The sequence below is a fragment of the Sebastes umbrosus genome, chromosome 1, assembly GCF_015220745.1.
Source record: "Sebastes umbrosus isolate fSebUmb1 chromosome 1, fSebUmb1.pri, whole genome shotgun sequence".
Classification (NCBI taxonomy): Eukaryota; Metazoa; Chordata; class Actinopteri; order Perciformes; family Sebastidae; genus Sebastes; species Sebastes umbrosus.
Window position 1 is genome coordinate 21,607,532 of NC_051269.1, and position 25,126 is coordinate 21,632,657.

Here is a 25,126-nt window from a genome sequence, read left to right on the forward strand (position 1 = left end):
CTCTATCCCCCCAGCAGGTCTCGGCAGATGGCCGCCCACCCAGAGCCCGGTTCTGCTCCAGGTTTCTTCCCACTAAACGGGGAGTTTTTCCTAGCCACAGCGCGCTTGGTGGATCTTGTTGGGTCTCTAAACTATGGTGTACGGTCTAAGACCTGCTCTATATATAAAGCGTCTTGAGATAACTTCTGTTGTGATTTGACGCTCCATAAAAATAAATTGAATTGAATTGAATTGAATTGTAGTACTACTAGTTCTGTACAATATATGCCAGAGGTAAAGACAGACCTTGTTGACCTGCATGTTACTTTCTAAGGAAGCATGTTAAGAGCCTCTATTCTCCTTCTGAAATGGTTTGATTGAAAGAGGTAAGACAGGATCTGTGCTGAACTGCTGTTTTGTCAGTCAACTATTGACTATTGTACATTTTGGAAAATGGTAGCTGCAGTGGGTAGAATTGGAGCAAACATGATTAAAAAAGTTATTTTTATAAAATGGTCACTATATCCTGACAGTAGTGCATGAGACAGGTAATCTGAAAAAAAATCATGTGCCTCTGTGTCCTCCGATGCTCCTAATGGCATCTGCAAGATTTCACAGACCAGAGAAACCAACCAATCAGAGCCAAGCGGGAGCCTTGCCTTCTCTGACCAGCTGTCAATCACTCGCAATGTCCAACCAAACGCTCAAACTAGGCAGCGCTGATCTAATATTAATCAATATTCTGTTACCGTAATGACAATTTCTCTCCTCAAATGTTTTCAGAAACATCTTGTAGTGTACTGTTTAGCTGTAAAATGAGAATCTTTGTTACCCGGCAGCCATGTTGAGATCAGTTGAGAAAATACTAAGCACCGCCCACCAGCCAGAGCACAGCCAATAGGAACGCTCAATAGCAACGCTCTCCGATTGGCCAAAGTCTCCAATATGATGGTATATCTCACCCTAATTTTCAATTTTATTATTGGGCTGCTAACATAATGGCGTGGACACACATGCAACGTCAGGAGCGCGTGGCTGCAGCGTTACCTGTTGTTTTTTATTTCGGCGTCCCTGTTAACAGGTTAGAGCAGCCACACTGTCTGCGTGCACGTCTCAGCTGCGTCTATTTTATAGAATAGAGGTCTGGCCTATTTTTGACGCGTCTCACAGCAGCAACACACAGTGAAGGTGATCTATTGACTGTATATTAACATCATACCAGCAAGACTTTACTACAGTTTCGATGTCTATCTGTAGAATATGTTACGGAGATGAAAAAAAGTAAAGACTTTTTTTTTTTTTTTTTTAAATCAACACTTCCTGCTTTTATTTTAAAATAAAAGCCCCCAAGCGTTTTTTCTATGTACAGAATTCCTTCATTTGTTAACACAAGGCTTTTATTCTGAAATATGTGCCGGACAGTGTTCTAGAACACAGAGTGACTTGGAGAGCTCCATGAATGAATATAGTACGGAGTTTTAATTGTGGATTAATACTATTATTTACAAATTAGCACACGTTTCTTAACCTTTCTCTGTCTAAAATGAATATAAATCACATTTATCATGGCCATTAAAAGGCAAACTCTATGTAGAAAGAAAGGGCTGACAGCAGCAGCAGAAACACAGCAGAAAAGCAGCCAACACGCAGCTGGTGTGAATACCACGCGCTCCTGACGTTGTATGTGTGTCCCAGGGCTAAGGGTTATGTTATATTGGAAGGAGTCTCCATCTAATGGTATTGTCCGCAAATGGTTACAATTGGAGAATTTATCTTGTGACCCCACTTCCTTGCATGCCCTGCTTTGCTCAAAACTCCCCCTTTCTGAACCTATATCCAGGTACACTTCAAATCCGATTGTGAAACACTCTTTTAAGATCTGGACACAGTTCAGGCGTTTTTTTCCACCCAACAACTTTTCAATCTGTGCTCCTATAGTAAGAAATCACCTATTTGCACCATCAATTATAGATGGAGCTTTTGATGTTTGGGTTAAGAGTGGAGTTGTCACAATAGAGGATGTATTCATTGATAATGCTTTTATATCATTTGACCAGTTAATGCTTAAAGGGACTGTTTGTAAGGATCAGAAATGCTTGTTAACAGCAACACCTATGGCCATTAAGTCAACGAAAGTCAGCGTCGGGCTCGCGCTTGTGCTCGCTCTACATAGACATGAATGAGCATCGCTCAACACAGTGAGGCGACACACGTCAGCTAAAATCACAATATCACTCTATATTTCACCTGCTTGGCAGTAATGTTAGCAGACCACACGAAGGTCTCTCCATGAATCAATGCTGATCCTAGTGTTGACTTTTCCTGCTTCAGCCTCCCGACCGCGGGGAGACACCGGCACCCGATCGGAGATGATAACGTTTCTCGCTGCGGAGCCCCTCACTTCACAAGACAGGGGAAACCTCTGTTGGTCTGGAGGAGCTGCAGCATTTATTTCTGCACAAACGTCCACATTCACTAGAGCTAAACTAACTCTTCTGCAGTGTGTAGTGTGCGCGCATGCACGTGACGATGGAGCTGGCTGAGTGACGGCAGGCAGGCAGGTAGAGGAGCAGAAGAGCAGAGTACAGCAGAGACTCCGGCCCTGGAGACCAAAGCCACGGTTTCCCCCACGTCCTCCGACCGCGGCCAATACTGTTTTGCAAGACGGGCTTCACTACGCTTTATACTCCATGTCAGAATTCACACCTTCACACTGATGGAAGAGGCTGCCATACATGTGCAAACCTGCCCAACAGGATATAATCTAAATATTCATTCACACACCGATGGCACAGCCTTCGGGAACAATTTGGGGTTAAGTGTCTTGCTCAAGGCCCGGAGCAGCCGGGGATCGATCCACCGACCTTCCGATTGGTGGATGACCTGCTCTACCCTCTGAGCCACAGCCGCCCCTGTCCATTTTGTTTGTGCATTTAATTTTCACAGATGTAAACGCTGTTGTAGAAAACTCTTATATCAGACTATAAAAGAGTATCATCCCTAAATATCAATACCACTTAATCATTACCTTCATTCTCCTCATTGTTATAATGCCCGAGCGGTCAAGGAGGCAATGAGGAGAAGTCCACAACCGGATGGCGTTTCAGCATGAAAACATTTTATTTAGTATTCCCCCATCAACTTAGATTCACCAGCCTTATATAGCCCATTCAATTAGCACATACCATTCCTCATATTAAATACAACACACAAATAAACAAAAATATACCAATCTATTTACATGAAACCATTACCCAAAATATAAATACTCTTAACAAATATATAAACACCTAAATATCTTTACTAAATACCAATAAATATTTCACCTGAACAAATACATTTAAAACAGTCCCGCCGAACTCCCCTCTACCCACTTCCCACTGGTTTTACCCTCCTGGAACAATTTATAGGTGCGCGAGCCCCCGGTGATCTCTTTCGCCCGAACACCCTGTGAGACGGAAACAGGCAGAGGTAAGTCAATGCATGATATTGACATGACCGTTTTAATGTTAATACAAGTCAATCTACAATCTTCAATCTACTTCCTTATCCCACATTACCTTCTTCCACTACTGGGGTATAAATCGATGTATGTATTTTAATAAGTATTTTGGTATTTTACAGGAGAACGACGAGAAGGAATTGCCCCACATCCCCGCTGTAAAATACCCTGCACGCCAGCCTCATCCCACTGAAATACATCGACAATAAATTGATTGATCAATAAATACATCTGTGTGTTTATTTACCCTGTTAACAATATGTACCAATAAGTGCGTTCAATAACCATTTATGCATTGTAATTATAGTTATTGTTAAAGTTTCTATAATTAACCTCCAGTAACGGCGAGCCGTCGTTACACTCACCTTCATCATCCATAGTGAGGTCATATGGTTCAAACGTTTTCTTCAGGAAAGTTTCTTAGTGTTTTCACCGTTGACTTCCTGCTCAGACAGGAAGTCCATGATGAGCTTGGCGGTTTTCTTGGGCTGGTCCGCCGTCACAGCGTGACCACAGTTGTCCAACAGCGTCACCTGGCAGTTTGGCAGCGATTCCTGCAGCACTGTCGCCCCCGACACGTCCAACAGCTGAGAGAGGAGACAGGTTTATTAGCAGCCCGTCATGTTTGTGGATTTTGGCGACACCTTTGGTGATCAGCAGACACTGCTGTCAATTTGTTATATTCATTTTATATTAGCTACGCTTGTAGCACGACTCTATGCATAGCCTTATCGGTCATTTGATTGGTTGGTTGGCGTGCCTTTTTCCTTGAACATATATAGTTTTTAGATGACCATCACTTTATACCTTGTCCTCCGTCCCCCAGATCACCTGCACAGGTGATGTGATCAGATGCAAGTTTTCCTGCAGCAAGTGAAGAGACTTCTCCCCGAAGATCTCCATAAACACTGAAGAACACACACACACACACACACACACACACACACAATAAATTAAAGGAGCATATTACAAGCACATGCAGAAACAATTATTAAAGACATAAACAAGAGAAAAAATCATTTCCATTTACTAATTAATTCATTACAATCACTTCTACTTTTGTTGTCATGTTGCTGTCAATGAAACTTAACACTTCATTATTGTATATTTGGATCCCCATTAGCATCCACAAAGTGGTCACTAGACTTCACATGGAGATGTTTGAAATTAAAAGCCTACCAGGAAAGGGGAGGATTATCTCCTCTGAGCTGCTGAAGGGCGTTTAATGTGCCCACCAACTATCTGATAACGTATGGTTTATTAATTAAATGAGTTTAGCATCACGTCAGGATAATGGCTCTGTAATGTGGGAGGAGCAATGGAGTAGGAGAAGAGAGAAGAAGGAGGTCATAGAGGAGGAGAAAGTGTTGGAGATGGATGTGAGCAGACTGACATTCTTTGTAGAAACCAATGTTGGGGATGCTGTTGTCAAGGAGACCCCGCAGGAGCTGGCAACACACACACGCACACACACACACACACACACACACACAGTAGAAACTTATTAGATTTCATTCACAGCTCTGTCAGTTGGAACCTGCTAACTAAAATACTATTATACTCTCCAGGCTCCATAGCTTCATCTCAATAATAGAATAGAATAGAATATACATTGACACTGTTGTTGTTTGAAGCCTTAAAGGGACTGTTTGTAACTTTTTACAGGTATAAATCTACCGGGTCGGGATCCCATGCGCACGCTCGCATATGCGCGCACTCGCGTGTGGCCGGAGTCTCTCCTCCTCTGCCTGCTTGCCTTCACTCACACCGCGCTCGTTCTCGCTGTCTCGCTCCACCTCTAGACGTGAACGCGCGCTCACTCCACACTGCAGAAGAGTTAGTTTAGCTCTGAGAATATCTAGTGAATGTACAGTGGACGTTTGTGCAGAAATAAATGCTGCAGCTCCTCCAGACCAACAGAGGTTTTCCGGCTCTTGTAAAATGACGGGGCTCCGCAGAGAGAAACGTTACCGTCTCCGACCGGGTGTCGGTGTCTCCCTGCGGGCGCAGTCAGGAGACGATAACGTCTCTCTTCCTGCTTCAGCCCGGAGGCTGAAGAAGGAAAAGCCAACACTAGGATCAGCATTGATTCATGGAGAGACCTTCGTCTGGTCAGCTAACATTACTGCCAAGCAGGTGAAATATAGAGTGATATTGTGGTTTTAGCTGACGTGTGTCACCTCACTGTTTTGAGCGATGCTCGTTCATGTCTATTTAGAGCGAGCAAGGGCGAGCCCGACGCTGACTTTCGTTGACTTCATGGCCACAGGTGTCGCTGTTAACAAGCATTTCTGAAATTTACAAACAGTCCCTTTAAAAGTGTCTTCTTAATCTGGATTTAGTAGCTCTTTACCAGTCGAGGGAGGTTGGGGGGGTTGTAATAGCAGAGTTTCAATATGTCCTCCATCTCCTGAAGAGTGGTGGCGATCAGAGGGAACGACTCCACCTGCTGAGTCTTCTGAATCTTATTCAGACGACTGATGAACTCAGTCTCTGTGGGGTAAACCAGACCTGGTGGACAGAGAAGAGGAGGAGGAGGAGGAGGAAGAGGAGGAGAAGGAGGAGGAGGAGGAGGAGGAGGAGGAGGAGAAGGAGGAGGAGGAGAGAGGCATATCTGTTATTCTGCTTCATGAAACAGTCTCAGGTTTGAATCCTAGAGGGAAACGCTGAAACATCACGTAGATCAGATGTCTGCTGAGTTTACCTCCCGGACAGACCAAGGTGATGCTGGACAGGTGAGCTGGGTAATGAGCAGCGTACACTCCAGCAACGCACCCACCCATCGATCCCCCGACCAGGTGGAAAGGTCTTTTGTCCAGACCGATACTCTGAACAAACTGCACAGAAAGAGACAAAGAGAGAGACAAAGAGAAAGAGAGAGAGAGAGTGAGAGAGAGAGAGAGAGAGAGAGAGAGAGAGAGAGAGAGAGAGAGTGTGTGTGTGTTTTAGAGAGAGAGAGAGAGAGACAGAGTGAGGTGTTATCCATCTTCTGTGCAGCATCTATAGCTAAAGTGTCGGTTGCCAGGCAGGTGAGCACAGGGTTGGTTGTGGTCTCTGTGATTACAAACCTGGCAACCTCACTGTGATTGTAAGACTTCAGGAAGCTGAACACACTGCACCACAACACAAAACAGTTCCAGCACGTAACTCCCCCTAAAACTACAAACAGCAGTTTCTACATATCTGTTTGTGTACTGATTAAACAAACGAGATACAACATGTTAACTAGTGATCTTTAGTAATGGAGGGTGTATTTTTTAACTTTGGACAGAGCCAGACTAGCTGTTTCTCCCTGCCTCCAGTCTCAGAGCAGGACGGTTCTCAAGCATTAGTCAATTTGCAGGGATAAGGTGAACAAAGATCAATCGTGACCTGCACATCTGTCGGAGCTGGTCAGGAGTTTGCACTGAAACAGGAAACACCTTCTTGCACAGGGTTCATTTAAAGTGACACAGACAAAGCAAATATTCACAAAGACCATTGCTGATGTGACAGTACCTTCAGATTACAGGTTGACATCATATATTGTATATAAAGAGTGGGCATAGTCACCTTGACATCACACATTGGTTTGTGGTCTATGGTTTTGACAACCAGTACGGACAACGCCTTGGAAGCGACCTGTCAATCACAAGATAGCCACGCCCTGAAGCATACCCTGCTTTATGGTCTAATTTACTCTAAATGGGACCATAATTTACTAAATGAACATCATGCTGTATTGAAGAAGACTTGAAACTAGCGACTGAGACAATAAACTCATGTTTACAATGTTAACTGAGGTAATAAATCAAGTGAGAAGTAGGGTCATTTTCTCATGGACTTCTATACAATCAGACTTCTTTTTGCAACCAGAGGAGTCGCCCCCTGCTGGCTGTTAGAAAGAATCCTTCCACAATGGGGATCGAGCAGGGGGTGCCAAAGACAAACTTCTGACATGCTCATTTTCAAGCAGGGACATTATTGTGTCGATATCATATAGTCTAGTCCTGGCGTTGGAAATGTGGAAGGGTCTCCGCCTCTGTCTATAAATACAATGGAGTCCCCCACTCTGTATTAGAGTACAGTCTGTTATATCCACCACACACACACACACACACACACACACACACACACACACACACACACACACACACACACACGCAAACACACCTGGTTGATTCGGCCGACCTGGCCCTGAATGCTGTAGTCCTCAGCACCAGTACGACTCGTCCCCTCGTGTCCCGGCATGTCCACACACACCACATGCTGGCTTCTGGGGAAATGCTGGAGGAGAAAACAAACACACCCAAGACTCTCTGAAATAAAAGGTGTTCATTCAAAGCAGACTGTGTGCATATTCTTCTTAAAAGGTTTGAGAAAGATACTCATACTCATACTCATACTCATACTCATACTCTATGTATAGTATGTATAGTATAGTGTGTATGTATAGTATAGTATGTATGTATACTCATACTCTACTACGTGCACACACTCACATTTCTAAGTGTGTGTATGTGAAAAGAACTTTGTGTGCACCTGTACAGTATGTGTGTTACCTTGACGAGAGACAGCCACATGTCCTTAGAGACGGAGAAGCCATGCAGCAGGAGCAGTGATGGCGTGGCGCCCCCTGGCGTCCCGCGGCTGGAATAACAGAAGCGGTAACTTCCACTTTGAGAGTAGCGGACCACTAAACCCAGCCTGCGACGCAAGTACCTGAAGAGGATTACAGCAGGATCACTAGGAGTTATGTCCGGCTAGCTTAGAGCCCTACCAGTTATAATCAACAATAAGTATACGATCTATAAGATCTTTGACTTTTGTTTAAATTCTGCTTCACATAAGGCTCTACAACATACTGTAGTTGTGTTTTACGAGGCAATGCTTTTGAAATTTCACAGTGCATCTTAAATGAACACTTCTCCTCCAAAATGACCATTTGTATATCAATTACTCACCCTGTGTTAACTTGAATCCACGAGGAAAACCTTACTATTTAAAACACTTCTGTATAAACTGTACTCGCACAGACGAGTAGCGCGCCTGCGCAAACCTTTTTAAATAGTACGGTTTTAGCGAAGATGCATATGTTTGGGAAGTAGTGATCATACGACTGTATAAATGAGATTTTAGAGATCATACTGCACGAGCTGTGTTAGTTTGTAAACAAATATTTTGATATAAATTTTCTTTTGTTAAACGCGGCCCCACTTCACCAAGTTCATCCAGGATTTTTCCGTTTTTGGATTCTCTGTTCACCAAGGAGACATGCAAAATAACAAAGTTTTCTTCACAAATTCAAGGTAGCACGGGGTCTGTTCTATGGGACGAGTTGTTGGTATCCCTTAAGTTGCACACCTTAGGCATGCTGCCTAGGCTAAGTAGGGTGATCAAGTGAGTGATGGCATCTTCTGGGTTATGCAGTGGGCGCCCTGTTTCCTCTGATAGGCCCACGGCACCTCCAGAGGGTTCTAATTGATTCCCGGCATCCCAGGCTCACCACCTTGATGTCATCGTTCACCTGGGGACCCGCGCTCGAGCACGCACTCTGAACGGCGCCGGGGGTCATTGACTGCTGTTCACTTTACAACAAACTCTTCTTCACGAGTCAATAGGAGTGGATAGTAACCGCAATCTGGGTGTGTTTTTCAGGGGCAGATTTAGTGATTTTGGGGCCCCAGGCAAACACTGTCTTGCGTTATTTTCACCCTCTCTGACTGGGAATGTTGGTATTGGCAGTGGTAGAACACGTAGCCTACTCAAAACCTTTTTCTGAAGTAAAATGGTAAAATCTCATTGAAATCTGGTCAATGCTGCTAACATGGCTAAAAATACATGTTTCTCTGAGAACAGATATTGGTCGAATCCACATTAGGCTAGACTTTCAGAATACCTATTTACCCTCTCATAAAAAGCTTGTGTGAGTCTGTTCATGAAGTTCACGTGTTCGTGTGTGAGTGTGTGTGTGCGTGCGTGGGTGTGTGCGTGCGTGCATGCTTGTGTGTGTGTGTTTGTGTGTGCGTGCTTGTGTGTGTGTGTTTGTGTGTGTGTGTTTGTGCGTGTGTGTGTGTGTGTGTGTGTGTGTGCGTGCATGCGTGCGTGTGTGTGTGTATATGTGTGTGTGTGTGTGTGTGAGAGAGAGAGAGTGAAAAAGCAACAATAATCTGCTGAACGGCCAACACGTTGTTGTTTTTTTACAGTTTAGACAAAGTCCAGTTGGCCAGGTCACACTAACAGTCCTGCTCCTTCACAATAAAAGTATATTTTGGAGGCAGTAACATTACAGCACAGCAACAGCCTGTAACACAAAGCTGAACAGTGATATTCTGTCACAACATTGTTATTATTGAAAGAAAAGAAACCCCACAATGCTGAGTTAAATACCTTCATTACACGGCTGTGTTGAATACTCGATTCTGATAGGTCAATCACTGCGTTCTGCGGTCTGTAATTCATGTATAACAGACCTTTGCTATGTATAACAGACCGTTGCTATGGGCGCAGTTCAGATGTCGGACTCTGGCGGACCGTTTTTGTGTCAAAATATTGATTCCTTCAGTAAGTAGCCGTGTAATAACCGGCTTGCTGTACATTATCCCTTCCGTAAACACTAACCAACTACCAGTCACTGGTGATAGACCAGTCCAACCAGTCTATGTTTGTGTGTGTTTGTGTGTTTACCAGTTGTAGGCCTTAAGGTAGGCTCCTGGCCGGAGCCGGAGTGAGGTGATGAAAGCGAGGGCAGGAAGAACCAGAACACCTCCTGATAGCATCATCAGCTCCATCATTTTGTGAAATTAGCTCGTTTGCTGTGCCAGATGAGAAGGTGAATATCAGTTTAATCTCAGTACAGAATCAGCACTTTTATTTGTCTTTAGCTTAGTTTAGCACAAAGACTGGAAGCAGAGGGAAACAGCTGTCGTCCGTCAGCTCATTGTCTCAGAGGTCCCGAGCAGGTTAATCTAGATCATCATATTGCTTTTAGCAATAACAGGTTAATACTGTTGAAATCCCACTGTAAATTAACAGCAAATATTTACAGTGTAGAGGAAGGCGGAACTTGACGTTAACCAGATCACCGCTGGTTTCCTGTTAGTTTTAGAATACATTTTACATTTTAAACTGAAGGTTCAAGTAGAGATGAGGCTTAAATCAGCTTTGTGAACCAGCAGATACAAATATTACATTGAAGACACACATGTATCCTGGTTAAGACTCTCTAAGTATCCTTTGATAACATCACATCTTAAACATGATCACAACATCCGATACTGTAGGTTATATAAACACACTGACTGAATAACACAGTCTGCTGCTGAAGAGAAGACATATTCATTTGCATTATAGCATGTTTATAATCACCTGTTCAGAAGTAACACTGTACCTGTCCGAGTCCTCTTCGATCTGACACTGCAGGCTGTCCTCCATTCACTGTGCTCCTCCTCTTCCTCCTCCTCCTCTTCCTTCTCCTCCTCCTCCTCCTCCTCCTCAATCATGTGCCTCTGTGTCCTCCAGTGTCCTCCGGTGCTCCTAACGGCATCTGCAAGATTTCACAGACCGGAGGAAGACAACCAATCAGAGCTGAGCTGGAGCCTGCCGTCTCTGAGCAGCTGTCAATCACTCGCGAACTCCAATCAAACGGTCAAACTAGGCAGCGCTGATCAAATATGAATCATATGAAAATACTCATGATAACTCAAAATAAGACAATACATAATCATAATTATCAGATAATGAGTCAACATCTTGACTCATTACCTCATAATTTTGAGGTACTATGAATTCATTATACTTTTGCCACATCTAACATTTTTTAAAATGTATTTTTCTGACTTAAATGGGCTTTCATCTCTTATATCCTGTCAGTAAAAATATTATGTTTGGTGTTTAGAACCTCAGATGTAAAAACGATGATTACATGAGAGACAGAAACTGGGGATAAACGGAGTCTCTGCACAAGTTCAATAATATAACAATAACAATTAATTGTATTTAATTAAGTTAATACATGGTTCAAATTACAAACTAAGCCAAATTATTTGAAAACAATCAATAATTTGAAACCTAAAATACTAAATGTTTTTATTTAATGCTTATCAATAACTATAGTAATTTATACCTCAGAAGGTGGACCACTTCCTGCTGCTGAATTACCTACTCTTTGACATTCTTGATAAAACTGTAAAGATGAGTCGTCATGCAGCGATCTGTTGGTGTATTACTACATACAAAAAAACAAAAACAGAGAAAACACAAAACAGAGCTGAGAAGTTTCCAATCAATCAATAAGACTATTATTTATTTTTTTCTGCAGGAGATTTTTTACTATACTCCAGAGACACTCTTTGTACAAGTGCTGACATTACTAAATCACATTAATTATTCAGCTTTATTCACCTGTATACGGTACAGTTTTCATTCACAATTTCAATCTGAATGTGTTTTTATGAGGTTAAATATACAGTCGGTTCACAGCAGGAGACTTCACACACAAACAACTGACATTCACATGAAACTGAAATATAGTTTTTTTGAATTTGCAAAATCCCAACATGGAGTGTTTTCTCATCTAAAACAGAGACTACGGCCTCCTGCACTGGTGCTGTGTGTATAAAAACTTGCCTCAACAAGCCTCCTGTCTGGAAGCTGTCTTCCCCTCAGTTTATCTGAAGACAACACAGGCTTTATTAAAGGCCGCCATTCTTATTTTAAGATACAACGCCTATTTCATATCCTTTACGATCCCAAACCACTCGGCATTCCAGAAATATTTATATCGCTTGACGCCGAGAAGGCTTTTGATCGGGTGGAGTGGGATTATCTTCTTTATCCTGTCAAACAATTTGGTGTTGGTGAGAGATTTGTTTCCTGGATAAGGATGCTTTACTCCTCTCCATTGGCAGCTGTCTGAACGAACAACAATCTGTCCTCCTATTTCCCACTCCATCGTGGCACTACACAGGGTTGCCCCCTACTTGCTGTTGCAGTCGAACCGCTAGCGATCGCGTTGCGTGATGAACCCGGTATTAAGAGAATACAGAGAAATGGATCAGAAATACTTGTTAACAGCAACACCTGTGGCCGTTAAGTCAACGAAAGTCAGCGTCGGGCTCGCGCTTGTGCTCGCTCTACATAGACATGAACGAGCATCGCTCAAAACAGTGAGGCGACACACGTCAGCTAAAACCACAATATCACTCTATATTTCACCTGCTTGGCAGTAATGTTAGCTGACCAGAGGAAGGTCTCTCCATGAATCAATGCTGATCCTAGTGTTGGCTTTTCCTGGTTCAGCCACACGACCGCGGCCCGCGGTGGGAGGGAGACACCAGCACCTGGTCGGAGACGATAACGTTTCTCGCTGCGGAGCCCCGTCACTTCACAAGACACGGGAAACCTCTGTTGGTCTGGAGGAGCTGCAGCATTTATTTCTGCACAAACGTCCACTGTACATTCACTAGATATTTTCAGAGCTAAACTAACTCTTCTGCAGTGTGTAGTGAGCGCGCATGCACGTGAGAGTGGAGCGAGCTGTGAGAGAGGGCAAGCAGGCAGCGGAGTGGAGGAGCAGAGACTCCGGTCCTGGAGACCAAAGCTACGGTCTCCCCCGCGTCCTCTGACCACGGCCAACACTGTTTAACAGACAGGCTTCACTAGATGCACTAGATAAGTTTAATATTCCTCACTCTCATTTTTTGGGGGGATTTTTACAAATTCATAGTTTTATATCAGCATCATCCACTTACTTTCCATCGCAACCACCCAACTCTCTTTTACATTACATTTTGAAACTTAATCCATGTTCCACAGGGTCTATTGGGGCAGTTTATTCCTCACTGAAATCACATAATTTGGAACCCTTGACATTACTAAGGAATCAGTGGGAGGAAGATTTGGGGACAGCGTTTTCTGATGAGGTTTGGAGCCTTAGATAGGATACACTATTCTTCAATTTGTTTACGACATATAATTATTCAGTTCAAGGTTTTACATCGCCTTCACTGGTCTAAAGTGAAGTTAGCTAAGCTCACGCCCAGTATCCACCCTATGTGTGACCGATACAGGCAAGCACCAGACACCCTTTCACATTTGTTCTGGTTTTGTCCAAAAACAAAATAGTTTCTGGCAGTCAATATTTAAAACCTTTTCAGATGTTTTTGAAGTACCCATCGAACCTTCTGCTATTACTGCAGTATTTGGAGTAGCACCACAAGATATACATCTTAGTCACCAGGCAAAGAATATGATAGCTTTTTCATCTCTTTTAGCTAGACGACTTATACTTCTTAAATGGAAGGAGAAATACCCTCCAACCTTTAGGATGTGGATTGAAGATCTCATACATCATTTGGTGTTGGAGAAGATTCACTATACTACAAGAGGGTGTGCTCAGGAATTTGATGCTATATGGAGACCTTTTTTAGTCTATATAGAAAAAATGGATACCACTGACATTAAAGTTTTAAACTGCTGACCCCGTATTACATATAATTCCCAACTTATACTTTTTTGTTCTTGTTTGTTTATTTTCTCTTCTTCTTTTTATTTATTTTATTCTTTTTGTTTTTAGTTCTTTCCTCTTTTTTGTGTGCGTGTGTTTGTGTGTGTCTCCTCTACGTTTCTATCGCATTGAATTCATTTATATGAATAAATGTAATTGTTTATGAAATTAACTCTGCTTATTTAATGGTGCAGTAATATTGCTATGGGGATGGGGCTTCTTGGAGCAGAAACATGGGGGGGTTATGGTAAATGGTGAATAGACTTGCATTTATATAGCACTTTTCTAGTCTTCCGACCACTCAAAGCGCTTTACACTACATGTCAGCATTCACCCATTCACACACCCATTCACACACACATTCATACACTGATGGCAGAGGTGTCAACTTGCCCAACAGGATCTAATCTAAATATTCATTCACACACCGACGGCACAGCCTTCGGGAACAATTTGGGGTTAAGTGTCTTGCTCGAGGCCCGGAGCAGCCGGGGATCGATCCACCGACCTTCCGATTGGTGGACGACCTGCTCTACCCTCTGAGCCACAGCCGCCCCTTTTTATGTGTTTATACAATTATTTCTATGATTTATTGGATTTTGTACAGAATACCAATAAAAAGAAAAAGTCCAGTCCATTTTGTTTGTGCATTTAATTTTCACAGATGTAAACGCTGTTGTAGAAAACTCTTATATCAGACTATAAAAGAGTATCATCCCCAAATATCAATACCACTTAATCATTACCTTCATTCTCCTCATTGTTAGAATGCCCGAGCGGTCAAGGAGGCAATGAGGAGAAGTCCACAACCGGATGGCGTTTCAGCATGAAAACATTTTATTTTTCTTTCACCGCACCGTACACACATTTTGGCCTCCACCTTAGTATTCCCCCCTCGACTTACATTCACCAGCCTTATATAGCCCATTCAATTAGCACATACCATTCCTCATATTAAATACAACACACAAATAAACAAAAATATACCAATCTATTTACATGAAACCATTACCCAAAATATAAATACTCTTAATAAATATATAAACACCTAAATATCTTTACTAAATACCAATAAATATTTCACCTGAACAAATACATTTAAAACAGTCCCGCCGAACTCCCCTCTACCCACTTCCCACTGGTTTTACCCTCCTGGAACAATTTATAGGTGCGCGAGCCCCCGGTGATCTCTTTCGCCCGAACACCCTGTGAGACGGAAACAGGCAGAGGTAAGTCAATGCATGATATTGACATGACCGTTTTAATGTTAATACAAGTCAATCTACAATCTTCAATCTACTTCCTTATCCCACATTACCTTCTTCCACTACTGGGGTATAAATCGATGTATGTATTTTAATAAGTATTTTGGTATTTTACAGGAGAACGACGAGAAGGAATTGCCCCACATCCCCGTTGTAAAATACCCTGCACGGCAGCCTCATCCCACTGAAATACATCGACAATAAATTGATTGATCAATAAATACATCTGTGTGTTTATTTACCCTGTTAACAATATGTACCAATAAGTGCGTTCAATAACCATTTATGCATTGTAATTATAGTTATTGTTAAAGTTTCTATAATTAACCTCCAGTAACGGCGAGCCGTCGTTACACTCACCTTCATCATCCATAGTGAGGTCATATGGTTCAAACGTTTTCTTCAGGAAAGTTTCTTAGTGTTTTCACCGTTGACTTCCTGCTCATACAGGAAGTCCATGATGAGCTTGGCGACTTTCTTGGGCTGTTCCGCCGTCACAACGTGACCACAGTTGTCCAACAGCGCCACCTGGCAGTTTGGCAGCGACTCCTGCAGCACTGTTGCCCCCGACACGTCCAACAGCTGAGAGAGGAGACAGGTTTATTAGCAGCTCGTCATGTTTGTGGATTTTGGCGACACCTTTGGTGATCAGCAGACACTGCTGTCAATTTGTTATATTCATTTTATATTAGCTACGCTTGTAGCACGACTCTATGCATAGCCTTATCGGTCATTTGATTGGTTGGTTGGCGTGCCTTTTTCCTTGAACATATATAGTTTTTAGATGACCATCACTTTATACCTTGTCCTCCGTCCCCCAGATCACCTGCACAGGTGATGAGATCAGATGCAAGTTTTCCTGCAGCAAGTGAAGAGACTTCTCCCCGACGAGCTCCGTAAACACTGAAGAACACACACACACACACACACACAATAAATTAAAGGAGCATATTACAAGCACATGCAGAAACAGTTATTAAAGACATAAACAAGAGAAAAAATCATTTCCATTCACTAATTAATTCATTACAGTCACTTCTACTTTTGTTGTCATGTTGCTGTCAATGAAACTTAACACTTCATTATTGTATATTTGGATCCCCATTAGCATCCACAAAGTGGTCACTAGACTTCACGTGGAGATGTTTGAAATTAAAAGCCTACCAGGAAAGGGGAGGATTATCTCCTCTGAGCTGCTGAAGGGCGTTTAATGTGCCCACCAATGATCTGATAACATATGGTTTATTAATTAAATGAGTTTAGCATCACGTCAGGATAATGGCTCTGTAATGTGGGAGGAGCAATGGAGTAGGAGAAGAGAGAAGAAGGAGGTCATAGAGGAGGTGAAAGTGTTGGAGATGGATGTGAGCAGACTGACATTCTTTGTAGAAACCAATGTTGGGGATGCTGTTGTCAAGGAGACCCCGCAGGAGCTGGCAACACACACACGCACATGCACACGCACACACGCACACGCACACACACACACACACACACACACACACACACACACAGTAGAAACTTATTAGATTTCATTCACAGCTCTGTCAGTTGGAACCTGCTAACTAAAATACTACTATACTCTCCAGGCTCCATAGCTTCATCTCAATAATAGAATAGAATAGAATATACATTGACACTGTTGTTGTTTGAAGCCTTAAAGGGACTGTTTGTAACTTTTTACAGGTATAAATCTACCGGGTCGGGATCCCATGCGCACGCTCGCATATGCGCGCACTCGCGTGTGGCCGGAGTCTCTCCTCCTCTGCCTGCTTGCCTTCACTCACACCGCGCTCGTTCTCGCTGTCTCGCTCCACCTCTAGACGTGAACGCGCGCTCACTCCACACTGCAGAAGAGTTAGTTTAGCTCTGAGAATATCTAGTGAATGTACAGTGGACGTTTGTGCAGAAATAAATGCTGCAGCTCCTCCAGACCAACAGAGGTTTTCCGGCTCTTGTAAAATGACGGGGCTCCGCAGAGAGAAACGTTACCGTCTCCGACCGGGTGTCGGTGTCTCCCTGCGGGCGCAGTCGGGAGACGATAACGTCTCTCTTCCTGCTTCAGCCCGGAGGCTGAAGAAGGAAAAGCCAACACTAGGATCAGCATTGATTCATGGAGAGACCTTCGTCTGGTCAGCTAACATTACTGCCAAGCAGGTGAAATATAGAGTGATATTGTGGTTTTAGCTGACGTGTGTCACCTCACTGTTTTGAGCGATGCTCGTTCATGTCTATTTAGAGCGAGCAAGGGCGAGCCCGACGCTGACTTTCGTTGACTTCATGGCCACAGGTGTCGCTGTTAACAAGCATTTCTGAAATTTACAAACAGTCCCTTTAAAAGTGTCTTCTTAACCTGGATTTAGTAGCTCTTTACCAGTCGAGGGAGGTTGGGGGGGTTGTAATAGCAGAGTTTCAATATGTCCTCCATCTCCTGAAGAGTGGTGGCGATCAGAGGGAACGACTCCACCTGCTGAGTCTTCTGAATCTCATTCAGACGACTGATGAACTCAGTCTCTGTGGGGTAAACCAGACCTGGTGGACAGAGAAGAGGAGGAGGAGGAGGAGGAGGAAGAGGAGGAGAAGGAGAAGGAGAAGGAGAAGGAGAAGGAGAAGGAGGAAGAGGAGGAGAAGGAGGAGGAGGAGGAGGAGGAGGAGTAGGAGGAGGAGGAGGAGGAGAGAGGCATATCTGTCATTCTGCTTCATGAAACAGTCTCAGGTTTGAATCCTAGAGGGAAACGCTGAAACATCACGTAGATCAGATGTCTGCTGAGTTTACCTAACGGACAGACCAAGGTGATGCTGGACAGGTGAGCTGGGTAATGAGCAGCGTACACTCCAGCAACGCACCCACCCATCGATCCCCCGATCAGGTGGAAAGGTCTTTTGTCCAGACCGATACTCTGAACAAACTGCACAGAAAGAGACAAAGAGAAAGACAAAGAGAAAGAGAGAGAGAGAGTGAGAGAGATAGAGAGAGACAGAGAGAGAGAGAGAGAGAGAGAGAGAGAGAGAGAGAGAGAGAGAGAGAGAGAGAGAGAGAGAGAGAGAGAGAGAGAGAGACAGAGAGACAGAGAGAGAGAGAAAGAGAGAGAGAGTTAGGTGTTATCCATCTTCTGTGCAGCATCTATAGCTAAAGTGTCGGTTGCCAGGCAGGTGAGCACAGGGTTGGTTGTGGTCTCTGTGGTTACAAACCTGGCAACCTCACTGTGATTGTAAGACTTCAGGAAGCTGAACACACTGCACCACAACACAAAACAGTTCCAGCACGTAACTCCCCCTAAAACTACAAACAGCAGTTTCTACATATCTGTTTGTGTACTGATTAAACAAACGAGATACAACATGTTAACTAGTGATCTTTAGTAATGGAGGGTGTATTTTTTAACTTTGGACAGAGCCAGACTAGCTGTTTCTCCCTGCCTCCAGTCTCAGAGCAGGACGGTTCTCAAGCATTAGTCAATTCGCAGGGATAAGGTGAACAAAGATCAATCGTGACTTGCACATCTGTCGGAGCTGGTCAGGAGTTTGCACTGAAACAGGAAACACCTTCTTGCACAGGGTTCATTTAAAGTGACACAGACAAAGCAAATATTCACAAAGACCATTGCTGATGTGACAGTACCTTCAGATTACAGGTTGACATCATATATTGTATATAAAGAGTGGGCATAGTCACCTTGACATCACACATTGGTTTGTGGTCTATGGTTTTGACAACCAGTATGGACAACGCCTTGGAAGCGACCTGTCAATCACAAGATAGCCACGCCCTGAAGCATACCCTGCTTTATGGTCTAATTTACTCTAAATGGGACCATAATTTACTAAATGAACATCATGCTGTATTGAAGAAGACTTGAAACTAGCGACTGAGACAATAAACTCATGTTTACAATGTTAACTGAGGTAATAAATCAAGTGAGAAGTAGGGTCATTTTCTCATGGACTTCTATACAATCAGACTTCTTTTTGCAACCAGAGGAGTCGCCCCCTGCTGGCTGTTAGAAAGAATCCTTCCACAACGGGGATCGAGCAGGGGGTGCCAAAGACAAACTTCTGACATGCTCATTTTCAAGCAGGGACATTATTGTGTCGATATCATATAGTCTAGTCCTGGCGTTGGAAATGTGGAAGGGTCTCCGCCTCTGTCTATAAATACAATGGAGTCCCCCACTCTGTATTAGAGTACAGTCTGTTATATCCACCACACACACACACACACACACACACACACACACACGCGCAAACACACCTGGTTGATTCGGCCGACCTGGCCCTGAATGCTGTAGTCCTCAGCACCAGTACGACTCGTCCCCTCATGTCCCGGCATGTCCACACACACCACATGCTGGCTTCTGGGGAAATGCTGGAGGAGAAAACAAACACACCCAAGACTCTCTGAAATAAAAGGTGTTCATTCAAAGCAGACTGTGTGCATATTCTTCTTAAAAGGTTTGAGAAAGATACTCATACTCATACTCATACTCATACTCATACTCTATGTATAGTATGTATAGTATAGTGTGTATGTATAGTATAGTATGTATGTATACTCATACTCTACTACGTGCACACACTCACATTTCTAAGTGTGTGTATGTGAAAAGAACTTTGTGTGCACCTGTACAGTATGTGTGTTACCTTGACGAGAGACAGCCATATGTCCTTAGAGACGGAGAAGCCATGCAGCAGGAGCAGTGATGGCGTGGCGCCCCCTGGCGTCCCGCGGCTGGAATAACAGAAGCGGTAACTTCCACTTTGAGAGTAGCGGACCACTAAACCCAGCCTGCGACGCAAGTACCTGAAGAGGATTACAGCAGGATCACTAGGAGTTATGTCCGGCTAGCTTAGAGCCCTACCAGTTATAATCAACAATAAGTATACGATCTATAAGATCTTTGACTTTTGTTTAAATTCTGCTTCACATAAGGCTCTACAACATACTGTAGTTGTGTTTTACGAGGCAATGCTTTTGAAATTTCACAGTGCATCTTAAATGAACACTTCTCCTCCAAAATGACCATTTGTATATCAATTACTCACCCTGTGTTAACTTGAATCCACGAGGAAAACCTTACTATTTAAAACACTTCTGTATAAACTGTACTCGCACAGACGAGTAGTGCGCCTGCGCAAACCTTTTTAAATAGTACGGTTTTAGCGAAGATGCATATGTTTGGGAAGTAGTGATCATACGACTGTATAAATGAGATTTTAGAGATCATACTGCACGAGCTGTGTTAGTTTGTAAACAAATATTTTGATATAAATTTTCTTTTGTTAAACGCGGCCCCACTTCACCAAGTTCATCCAGGATTTTTCCGTTTTTGGATTCTCTGTTCACCAAGGAGACATGCAAAATAACAAAGTTTTCTTCACAAATTCAAGGTAGCACGGGGTCTGTTCTATGGGACGAGTTGTTGGTATCCCTTAAGTTGCACACCTTAGGCATGCTGCCTAGGCTAAGTAAGGTGATCAAGTGAGTGATGGTATCTTCTGGGTTATGCAGTGGGCGCCCTGTTTCCTCTGATAGGCCCACGACACCTCCAGAGGGTTCTAATTGATTCCCGGCATCCCAGGCTCACTACCTTGATGTCATCGTTCACCTGGGGACCCGCGCTCGAGCACGCACTCTGAACGGCGCCGGGGGTCATTGACTGCTGTTCACTTTACAACAAACTCTTCTTCACGAGTCAACAGGAGTGGATAGTAACCGCAATCTGGGTGTGTTTTTCAGTGGCAGATTTAGTGATTTTGGGGCCCCAGGCAAACGCTGTCTTGCGTTATTTTCATCCTCTCTGACTGGGAATGTTGGTATTGGCAGTGGTAGAACACGTAGCCTACTCAAAACCTTTTTCTGAAGTAAAATTGTAAAATCTCATTGAAATCTGGTCAATGCTGCTAACATGGCTAAAAATACATGTTTCTCTGAGAACAGATATTGGTCGAATCCACATTAGGCTAGACTTTCAGAATACCTATTTACCCTCTCATAAAAAGCTTTTGTGAGTCTGTTCATGAAGTTCACGTGTTCGTGTGTGAGTGTGTGTGTGCGTGCGTGGGTGTGTGCGTGCGTGCATGCTTGTGTGTGTGTGTTTGTGTGTGCGTGCTTGTGTGTGTGTGTTTGTGTGTGTGTGTTTGTGCGTGTGTGTGTGTGTGTGTGTGTGTGTGTGTGTGTGTGTGTGTGTGTGTGTGTGTGCGTGCATGCGTGCGTGTGTGTGTGTGTATATGTGTGTGTGTGTGTGTGAGAGAGAGAGAGTGAAAAAGCAACAATAATCTGCTGAACGGCCAACACGTTGTTGTTTTTTTACAGCTTAGACAAAGTCCAGTTGGCCAGGTCACACTAACAGTCCTACTGCTTCACAATAAAAGTATATTTTGGAGGCAGTAACATTACAGCACAGCAACAGCCTGTAACACAAAGCTGAACAGTGATATTCTGTCACAACATTGTTATTATTGAAAGAAAAGAAACCCCACAATGCTGAGTTAAATACCTTTATTACACGGCTGTGTTGAATACTCGATTCTGATAGGTCAATCACTGCGTTCTGCGGTCTGTAATTCATGTATAACAGACCGTTGCTATGTATAACAGACCTTTGCTATGGGCGCAGTTCAGATGTCGGACTCTGGCGGACCGTTTTTGTGTCAAAATATTGATTCCTTCAGTAAGTAGCCGTGTAATAACCGGCTTGCTGTACATTATCCCTTCCGTAAACACTAACCAACTACCAGTCACTGGTGATAGACCAGTCCAACCAGTCTATGTTTGTGTGTGTTTGTGTGTTTACCAGTTGTAGGCCTTAAGGTAGGCTCCTGGCCAGAGCAGGAAGGAGGTGATGAAAGCGAGGGCAGGAAGAACCAGAACACCTCCTGATAGCATCATCAGCTCCATCATTTTGTGAAATTAGCTCGTTTGCTGTGCCAGATGAGAAGGTGAATATCAGTTAAATCTCAGTACAGAATCAGCACTTTTATTTGTCTTTAGCTTAGTTTAGCACAAAGACTGGAAGAAGAGGGAAACAGCTGTCGTCCGTCAGCTCATTGTCTCAGAGGTCCCGAGCAGGTTAATCTAGATCATCATATTGCTTTTAGCAATAACAGGTTAATACTGTTGAAATCCCACTGTAAATTAACAGCAAATATTTACAGTGTAGAGGAAGGCGGAACTTGACGTTAACCAGATCACCGCTGGTTTCCTGTTAGTTTTAGAATACATTTTACATTTTAAACTGAAGGTTCAAGTAGAGATGAGGCTTAAATCAGCTTTGTGAACCAGCAGATACAAATATTACATTGAAGACACACATGTATCCTGGTTATGACTCTCTAAGTGTCCTTTGATAACATCACATCTCAAACATGATCACAACATCCGCTACTGTAGGTTATATGAACACACTGACTGAATAACACAGTCTGCTGCTGAAGAGAAGACATATTCATTTGCATTATAGCATGTTTATAATCACCTGTTCAGAAGTAACACTGTACCTGTCCAAGTCCTCTTCGATCTGACACTGCAAGCTGTCCTCCTCCTCCTTTTTCACCTAAATCAAACAATAGCTTTTCATCTGCACTTAAACGGATAGTGTGGGTGTTTTGAAGTGGGTTGTACAAAGTACGTATTATTACCATATGTATTATTTACTTACTATACAGTAGATGGCCGTTGGCTTGTTTGGAGAAACAGACAGGAGTACCAGCACAGGAGCAAAATAATATAGTGCTATGGATGGGTCCAGCGAAAAGAAAGGTTCACCTAAAAAAAAAAATTATATCCGTTCTCATCCCAACTTGTCACATACGACCACTCTGTCACGCCCCGGGGGCATCAAAACCACTACAGTTACTCCTTGGTGTCACTTTAGGATTAGGCAACAAAACCACTATAGTTAGGTTCAGGAAAAAAAGGTACATGGTTGGGCTTAAAACTACTACGTTGTGAACGTTGTGAACCTGGGACACGAACGAAGAGCTGATTGTAACGTGAAAGTGCAACTTAACACACGGGACACGAACAAAGTCCCCTTGCTGAAAGCCTTGTGTTTATCGGGCTCCTCTCCTCAGCTCTCTGTTTGTGCGAGCGTAGACGTACAGTAGGCTACTTCAGAGTTTGCTGACCCTCTCCCCCTAAACAGCGACATTTTGAGGCTGATGGATCCGCGGTACGCACCGCCTCTCCGGCAGTGCCCAGCTGCAAGCCCGTACGTAAAGCAGCTCCAGAGAATTCTGCTCAGGCGGTCAGAGCCCCCTGTGGGTTGCATCCAAAATTAATACAGTTTTCATTATTTATCAATACATGTTAATCATATTTAGCCCCGTGCTTATTATCATATAATGAATCTTGGTTAAATAGGTTATCGTCGCATTTGCTCATATGCAGTCAAATGGAGTCGTTGCTGGGACAGAGCATTGGGAGATGGCGGAGACGGAGGGTCCACCGGCCAAGCACCACATACATCTGCTCGCACACTTTCACTCCACACTTGAGCAGACCCGTTTCCTCAGTAGAAAACAGCTCGCTTCTCCAATTTGCTGAAGCCGCCTTTTGAATAGCAACACACCAATGTGTAGGCACACCTGACTTTTAAAGGGAATGGGAGATGACACCGATTGGTTTATAATTACTGTTAAGCCCAAAACACTGTGATTAATTAAGAGACTTAATACAACCGCTTTGTTCCTTGCGCCTTACTTCGCGCCCAGATTAGCAAAAGTGGAGTTGGACACGCCCTAAATGCACTTGCGCCATGCACTTTAGACCATGCACAACAGATTGTTAAAATAGGGCCCATAGTGTTTACATGTACAAGATTATAGATGACAGGAAGTCTTTGTTTTGAGGGTTAACAGATTAAAAATGCTCCAGCAGCAGTTTTAGTATTAACATGTATGTAAAATGAATAATAATATATAATATGATTAAGTAATTATTGTTAGTGTTTTTCTGTTTGGATAATGTGAGTATGGAATCAGAGGAAGTGCTGAATAAGTCTAACTGATCCTCCCTAAACTCACCCCGATCACGCTAGGCGCTATTAAAGGCCCTAAAACTCTGCAATCCAAATAAATTTGTCTCAGTTTGGGACTAAAAATATCCTTTTCTGGGTTTTTTCCATGGTTCAGGAGGCGGCTGTCAGACAGTCAGCTGGGTGACGCAACCGCACAGGAAGGCTGGCCAAGAAACCACAGGAATACTTAACATTCCTGCTGGGAGTAGGTCAACACACACCAGTTGGATGAATTTAGTTGGTTTTTACATTTAATTCATGATTTTAGGATCTAAATCTTTGGTTGGCATTATAACTTCACACTTAACTTGAATGTTTCAAGGTTATTTTAGTTACCTTAAATTGAAATTGTCTAAACTTTCTGCCACTAGGATAAAGAAAAAATAGGGATTGGTTAAAATTGTGTTTAAAATTACCAAAAATATTTTCTTTTGTGTTCTTTTTGCAATGTTATAGGCTTCATATGATGAGTTCTTTCAACAAGTTAAACATATACATATTTGTGCTTACAACTACAATATAGGTTATTGAATATTGTTTATTGCATATTAATGCTAAAAGTGATTTTAATGTTTGTACTCAATCATGCATTAAACTTGCATGCAAGAAAGAGTATAATACTTTAAGAAAATCAAATTGCAACATATGCCTAATTTATGACAAAACACTGTTGGCAGCTTTTGAAAATAAAGATACTTTTGTTATTTGATTCTGCTCAAAAGACATATTGGTAAAATCCACTCACTGTAAAGTCAGGGCTCACGGTGATGTGATGAACTTTCAACATGAATTAGTGAAGATATATTTACAGATTAAATTAGTATTGGAAACATTGAAAGTTGAAACCTGTCACTGAGTGATCTCCCCCCAGCTGTCT

General features: G+C 43.0%; 2 protein-coding genes across 2 annotated transcripts; both read right to left on the reverse strand.

The window, feature by feature from the left end:
• Positions 1–3,111: 3,111 nt before the first annotated feature.
• Positions 3,112–10,940, reverse strand: LOC119479919 (monoacylglycerol lipase abhd6-B-like). The gene is made up of 10 exons (XM_037755955.1): positions 10,829–10,940; positions 10,148–10,275; positions 8,023–8,182; positions 7,634–7,747; positions 6,186–6,318; positions 5,835–5,992; positions 4,875–4,929; positions 4,289–4,389; positions 3,847–4,068; positions 3,112–3,427 (listed from the first exon to the last, which is right to left on the reverse strand). The coding sequence occupies exons 2-9, from the start codon at positions 10,252–10,254 to the stop codon at positions 3,889–3,891; spliced, it is 1,008 nt and encodes a 335-aa protein (XP_037611883.1). The 5' UTR covers positions 10,255–10,275; positions 10,829–10,940; the 3' UTR covers positions 3,112–3,427; positions 3,847–3,888.
• A 3,841-nt stretch (positions 10,941–14,781) lies between these two features.
• On the reverse strand, positions 14,782–22,163 carry LOC119480646 (monoacylglycerol lipase abhd6-B-like). Its single transcript, XM_037757171.1, has 9 exons — positions 22,027–22,163; positions 19,874–20,033; positions 19,485–19,598; positions 18,009–18,141; positions 17,607–17,764; positions 16,611–16,665; positions 16,035–16,135; positions 15,593–15,814; positions 14,782–15,173 (listed from the first exon to the last, which is right to left on the reverse strand). Exons 1-8 carry the CDS (start codon positions 22,131–22,133, stop codon positions 15,635–15,637), a joined length of 1,008 nt encoding a protein of 335 aa, XP_037613099.1. The 5' UTR covers positions 22,134–22,163; the 3' UTR covers positions 14,782–15,173; positions 15,593–15,634.
• Positions 22,164–25,126: the final 2,963 nt, after the last annotated feature.